This window comes from Apis dorsata, unplaced genomic scaffold (genome assembly GCF_000469605.1).
Source record: "Apis dorsata unplaced genomic scaffold, Apis dorsata 1.3 scaffold_894, whole genome shotgun sequence".
Classification (NCBI taxonomy): Eukaryota; Metazoa; Arthropoda; class Insecta; order Hymenoptera; family Apidae; genus Apis; species Apis dorsata.
Window position 1 is genome coordinate 308,659 of NW_006264009.1, and position 7,033 is coordinate 315,691.

The 7,033-nt window shown below is 32.0% G+C and overlaps 1 protein-coding gene across 1 annotated transcript in view; it reads right to left on the reverse strand.

Moving 5' to 3' along the window:
• Positions 1 to 2,388: 2,388 nt before the first annotated feature.
• LOC102676662 (neither inactivation nor afterpotential protein C) overlaps positions 2,389 to 7,033 on the reverse strand; it is a 14,221-nt gene continuing 9,576 nt past the window's right edge. The window contains 11 exon segments of the mRNA XM_031514104.1: positions 2,389 to 2,822; positions 2,935 to 3,025; positions 3,144 to 3,346; positions 3,469 to 3,686; positions 4,213 to 4,316; positions 4,689 to 4,885; positions 4,980 to 5,161; positions 5,312 to 5,386; positions 5,536 to 5,798; positions 6,004 to 6,293; positions 6,501 to 6,993. Of these exon segments, the coding sequence (XP_031369964.1) occupies positions 2,493 to 2,822; positions 2,935 to 3,025; positions 3,144 to 3,346; positions 3,469 to 3,686; positions 4,213 to 4,316; positions 4,689 to 4,885; positions 4,980 to 5,161; positions 5,312 to 5,386; positions 5,536 to 5,798; positions 6,004 to 6,293; positions 6,501 to 6,993 (2,446 nt within the window). The 3' untranslated portion in view covers positions 2,389 to 2,492.

Genomic DNA, 7,033 nt, shown 5'->3' on the forward strand with positions numbered 1-7,033 from the left:
TGTTATCAAAAATCAAAAATTAAAAAGATCTCTTTTTCAAATTTTTTATTGCTTAAAATGTACTTATATGATAGTGCATCAGTCGATATTTTTATAAATATTATATATTATATATATATATATATATAAATATTATATATTTGTAAAAGTGATGGGAGTTTCGTGCTATGCAAATCGATATTGTGCAAAGTGCATTTTTTTTTATAATAATTCGATTCTTTTAATAAATGAATATCGTGAAATACAATAAAAGAAATTCAAATATAAACTTTTAAATACATTTTCTCGTCAAAAAGATAGGCCACATATGTTATTTTTAATCTCTCAATGACGCGTGTAATATTTTCACGAATAATATCCAAAATATTAAGAGTTCGGAATATACAATTGGTTAGAAATATCATATAGCTTAGCGTATAACAAAAGAAATCGTTTTATTTTAAATATAAAATGATAGCACAACAATATGAACTTATTTAATAATGTATCTATTCCTTCTTCTATTCTATCACTTTTATCATATGATTTGATTGATAAAGATTTTGTATATAAATTACAAATGTAAATTTAAAAATATCCCATAAACAATAATGTTTTTTTAATTCGTATACTGTTTACTATTCTTGTATAAATTACGAACAAATAATCAGCAATTTTCAATAATAATTAAGATCAGAAAAACGTACAAGCTATCGTAAAACGGATATATTATTTTCATTAAAATTGGATCAATCTTGATGTACGTATAACCGCATTATCTCGTTAAAAAATATAATTAGGTCTGAAGAAATAGGTTCTGATTTGTATTGAATACTCATTCATTCTTCCATTAATGAATTTGATATTTGTCTCATCGAAATAACCGATATCATTACGTTGCTTCCTTCTATTTGTCGTCATATTGTAAATAATGCAATCTCTTTTCATTTTCTTATACGATATGAAAATAACATCAAAATCCAGAACTATCAAATTTTTTTTAAAATCTTAGAATACTATTCTTTTCCATTTTTTTTTCAAATGCACTTTTTTTTTTACAAAATATAGACGTTCTGTTTTGTGCTTCGTCGTTAACGTAGGTTTCTTTTTTACTTTTAGTCTCTTAATATTTTTGCATGATTATAGAATATTTCAACGAATATTTGAAACAAATTTTAATATCGCATTTTTTCATTATTTGCTTCATTGCTTGTCAACAACGAATTGAAAGCTACGAAAATTCGAATACGAAAAAATTGTTCGCTTATCATGATTGGATAAAAATGATGGCTGATCGATCATATTTTTCTTTTTGCCATAATCTAAAACATTTTTTAAGAAAATGTATATTTTATTGACTTCTTTTTATTACTATTGATATTTTTGATACTGATAACTATTTTAATTTTAAAATCTGTTTTTTTTTCAGAATCGAGTTTAATTTTTTCCACATTCTATATATGTTATAAATTTTAAATAATATTATATATACTGCAATCTTTATTTATTGATGGATTTATAATGGAATACCAAGCAATTTCTAAACATATTAACAAAGTGTGCTATCATTTCGGTAATGAACAGTTTTTCTTTGATATTTTCAAAATCTAATATATTATGATTTATTCCCAATGAACCGCATATCTTAAATTCTTAATGTTTTGATATTATTCATCACAAACGGAAAATATTATTATCAGTCATTGAGAAATTAAAGATAGCACGTGTGCGCTATCTTTTTAACGAGGAGTGTAATTCGAAATAAGTGTTTAATTCTTCTGTGGATTAATCCTTCTTAAGTGCATTGACTTAATATTTTAAGCAGTTTCTTGTTACTATTATCATTATCATTATTATTATCATCATCATTATCATTATCATTACCATTATTATAATTATTACTGTTACTGTTATTATTATTATTTTTTGTGGTGTAATAATGCAAATATCTGTGTATAATTTAACAAGAATATCTGTATGCTGTATATGGCCAATATAAAAAATAACTGTCAACAATTGTACAATGAGCAAGGAATATCGCTAACTGTTGAAGAAGACAAACGGGCACGCTGAGGAACGAATCGCTCGATGAAAATCATTGTACATTGGACAAAAATTCCGACGTCATCGTCTCGCCCGAGGCGAGAATGAAAATTTATAAAAGAAGCTTACACGACGAAACGTTATTACAAACGATACATCTTGTCTCTAAGTAAAAGAGAAACAAAGAAAAGCATTAAAAAAATATACGTATGTACATATTTGTGGATAAAAAAATTTCCCTCTCTGAGTCAGCAACATTGGTGAATTGGGTATCAATCTTTTCAAATCATATATACTCGTACATTTGTTTTCCATCGGAACAGCTACAAGTATCTTGCGGGCTTCTCAAATTTTTCTTTTTTTTTTTTTTTTCTTTTTCTCGCGATATTAGCAATTCTAATTGGCCCAGTTTTTCGTGGTGGCGGTTTCGATACATAGGAAGGTTTTCGTCGTTTCGTCGATTCGAATTTTTACAACTCGGCCACGTAACCCTCGATAACGATTCCCGGTGCGATCTCAGCGGTCACACTTTCCGAGGGCGCGTTACCACCTCCGATGCCCGATCGATCCTCACCCCAGACAGCCTCTTTCGCGTATTTCTCAGACATTCGGACCATTTCGTTGGGACTCCACTCGAGAGAATCTCTACGACTACCTCCGCTTTTATATACGATGTTCGATTCGCTCTCCCGATTTCCACGATATCCCGTACTTGGCAGTGGTGACGGTGAATGAGAATGACTCTCGAAGATGGAGGGACGCTTCAACGATGCTCGATAAGACGTTTTTCTCAACATTGCCTGTTCGAATCAACATCGAGCAGGTTATAGTCTTTTTCCTTTTTTTTTCTTCTTTTTTTCAATATACGCTCTCCCAAGCAATCACTTTTGTAATTTTTTATAATAATCTTACCTGAAAATTGAACGGCGGTTCATCGGTGTCCTCGTTATAGTTATAGTTATCTCTACGACCTATCATTTGCAATTCTTGAATCGGATTGATACTGAAATAGAAAGATGGAAAGAACAAAAATGAAGAGAAAGAAGTATAGGTATTGATTTTATATCAGAGATTGTCTTAAATATCAAAGGTTATTAGTTTTACTAATAGCGTGATCGAACCGATTAGAATTGCCGTTGTTATTCTTGCTAGTTTTATTTTCGTATTCCCAATTATAGGTAGCGGTATCTACGTTGCTTTTACTTCGAATATTCGAGCTATAATTGTCAGTGCTATGTACGGGGGGTGGTTGTGGTTGATTGAACGGTACAGGTGGAGGCGGTGCGTGTTTTCTAGAGCGTATCGATCCGATACTATCGTAATTCTGAAAAAAAGAGAGATGGTCAGAATGGAGAATGAACGAATGTAAATATTATTACGAGTATAAATAATAAAAGAGAATAAAAGAAAAAAAAGTAAATTTAATTTATAGTTAGTGAAATTTACTGAGCGAGGATCATGAGCGTTAGCGGGTGGCACGGGAGTAATGCTTCTTGAAGTGTAATGATATCCTGAATCATCCATTCTGTTTTGGGACAGAATCGCATCGGGTGGACATCGGATCGAAACATTCGGATCTCTGGAAAACGGAGTGTCGATCAGATCTTGTCCCTCGATGTTCGAATGTTCACGATGTGGCGAGTTCGTCGTTTGAACTTCAACGTCTGAAAAATGCAGAGCAATTTTGGATGGAGAGTAAATTCTCTCCGAAAAAGAGCTCAAGCAATCGCGGTTTTTTTTATATTCTTTTATCTATTTTTGTATCGTATTATTTATTATCATTATTATCATAAAACGCGACAATTGATCCCGATCAACGAAGGATTTAAAATTTCTTGTCGATTACATTGTCGAACACATTGATAAAATTAATATTAATTGACTGAAAGAGAAATTGATGAAAAGAGTTAGACAAACTGCATACACAGAATGATACGAAAGAAGATTATCTGCATTTTATTTTAACGTCAGAGGGAATTATGAATCAAGAACGATATGCACTCTGTGTGCGCAGTGTGCGATGAACTTAACACAAGGTTAAAAAAAAAAGAAAAAAAAAAGAAATAGAATGATAATTGAAATGTACGAAAAAGATGTGAGAAAAAATTCCGTTCTCGAGTGGATAAAGATGACGAGTTATCGATGTTATCGATCCAGCTCGATTGGGCGAAACAAAATAGTGATAGGCACCTTTGGTACGACTTTGGTTGCTGGTGGCCCAAGGCACTGTATGTCTTTGTAATGGCGCGTCCCAAGCTTCGTGCTCTTCGTCAGATGCCAATGACGACGCGTATCTGCGAGAACGTGATTTTCAGTCCACAAAACTTCAAAGAGTTTTTAAGCGGCTCTTATGTTGCGATAGAGACGGCACACAATGAAAGACGAAAAATAATGACAAAACAGCACATTTACAAAAAAAAAAAAGAAGGACAACGCGAAAGGCATTTTGTATTGCGAAACAAAACTTTTATATTATTCGTATCGTTTAATTTTGAATTCGAATCACGCGATGAAAACACAGAAATCTATATAAAAACTACACACGAACACGATTAATGATAAATGAAATTCTAATGAAAGGAATTGACGCTAATTTTATCTGAACAATTTTCTAAAAAGAGAAAAGGGGAAAATTGGAAGAGGAGAATAACATAAAATCGACTCACCCAACATTTTTTATTCCTTTATTTGAATAAGTAAAAGCTAACTCGGAATTAAAGTTGAAAGGTAACTTGTGTACTTCGGGTAATTTCATTTGGCCCAAGTACGTGGATGGCGAAATATTAGTATTTACTTTATCTATGGATATTTCTTTATTCATCGTCGCAAGAGATACTATTATCGCTTGATTGAACAGATGCACCTGTTTAAAAATAATTTTAAATGAAATTTTAATCTAAAAATCTATTATTTATTATTAACTTGAGAAGAAAAAAAATAAGAAAGATCTTGTTTACTTGTTGCGAAAATTGCACGAGGTCTTGATACCGGGCTGCACGGTACCGTAGAAGAACTTGAAATATGCTTTTCGATCTCCATTTGCTGCTGTAAAACTTCATCATATCTATCATTTGCATACTCATCTTTTCCTTCGTTAAAAGAGGCTTCATCTCTGTTCTTACTAAATATCCCCTGTACACTATTTTTTCATATAACATTATAATTAATCATTATAAGAATGGATAATGGAACGTGAATTAAAAATATGAGATGAAAACGACTATTAGGCTCGTCAAAAAATTTTGTTTCCCTCATGTTTCATCAAACATCTTATTTATATTTGTCCTACCTTTCTGAACAACTACAGCTGCCTCTTCTTCCGTTAGCTCCACCGTCTTCTTTTTCTTTATAGACGCTTTCTTCACTGAAACAATACTCGTTAAATTTCTTGTCGTAAAAAAGAAAAAAAAAGTACGAGCCTCTTAAAAAAAGAAATAAAAACAAAAGATATGGAAAAACGATGAATCGGCTCGCATCTAATATCGCGTTTCTTTTCCTTATCAATTTACCTACCAATTTCTTTTTTTATATTGGACGTAATCTTCGACGCCATGTTTTTGCGCGCTAAGAAGGCTCTCATCATGCATTGAACTTTTATTATTTTTTTCACTTGTGTCTCGTACAAGCGCGAAAGATATTCCTCGTTATAATATTTCAAAAATACTTTAGTCTTTCCAATTATCCAACCTTCCAATTTTAATCTGATCAATAGCAATCGACAATTGTCCTTAGTTATTTCTACGGTTTCATCGAAATCGAACGCCAAGAATTGATATCTAATCGTGAAAGGTTTTTTCAGTTTAGTTTAATTTCAGTTCAGTCAAAAAAAAAAAAAAAAAAAAAAAAAAAAAAAAAAAAAAAAAAAAAAAAAAAAAAAAAAAAAAAGAAAAAAAAAGAAAAGAAAAAAAATCGGAATAGAAAGAAAGAATCGATCGAAAATATATTTTTATATTCGTGGATGGATATAAAAGTTTAGTTCACCTTCGAAGAAATTCTGGAAAAGTTATTCTATGGGGATAACCATGTTGTCTGGCTTTGGCAGTGTCAAGAACCGCCAACGCTCTGATCTGTTGTCTAACGACCTCTCGATAAAACCCACGAGGTGTCCCTTCGAGATCTGATCTTATGCATCTGATGAAATGTATACCACCGCTTCCGCCTCCTATCGAAAGATTCTTAAGGATTTCAAGGCTGGTGGATTTAAAGATAGCCGCGCACGTTCTCATTTTCCGTATCTGGGAGAATTGGCCTCGGGATGTAGTGTTAAATCTCTGTTTATAAAATAACAATCGTCAAATCACATTTTTCTAAACTTCAATTTTTTTTCCCCATTTTCCTCAGAAGATCGTCGATTTATCGCTTTCATTTTTTTTTTTCCTCTAATCTCGTTTTCGTTCTACTTTTTACTTTTATTAATTTATTTATTTTTTTTTTTTATGAAATGGCAAAAATTGAAATTATTACTATCAATATCTTACCCTTAGTTTCGATTCCTGCATAATCGTGCTCCATTTGCTTTTGTTCGTCTTCTTTTCCTCAAGATTCGAATGTTCATTGATTATGGTCAAATTACCAGACTTGGTCAGTTTGTTCGTGAACATTTCTTTCACGGTTCCGATGGCCGATTGCCTCAAAGTTTCGATCATCTCCGGAGGGAGAAAGTCACGATTCTTCTCGGCAATATCGCTAGCGTCGTAGATCAATTTCCCTGTGTAATGAGCGACGGTAAATTCATGGGAACTCACCACTTTTACGTAAACATTGCCTGCCCGATTTTGAATTTTGCTTATCACGTGTGTATAATCGAGCATGTTTTTCGATGCTTCATCGATTATGCTGAATAAACCTCTGTCTTTCCCCATCAGATTGTCTATTGCATTCTTGTTATCATAAAACTGTAAACGCTGCATAGGTATAGCCTCTTCTTCTTGTTCTTGCTGTGAATCAACGTTTTAATAAAAGGAAAAAAAAATCTTATCCACGATAAAATTTATTTTATCAAAAAAAAAAA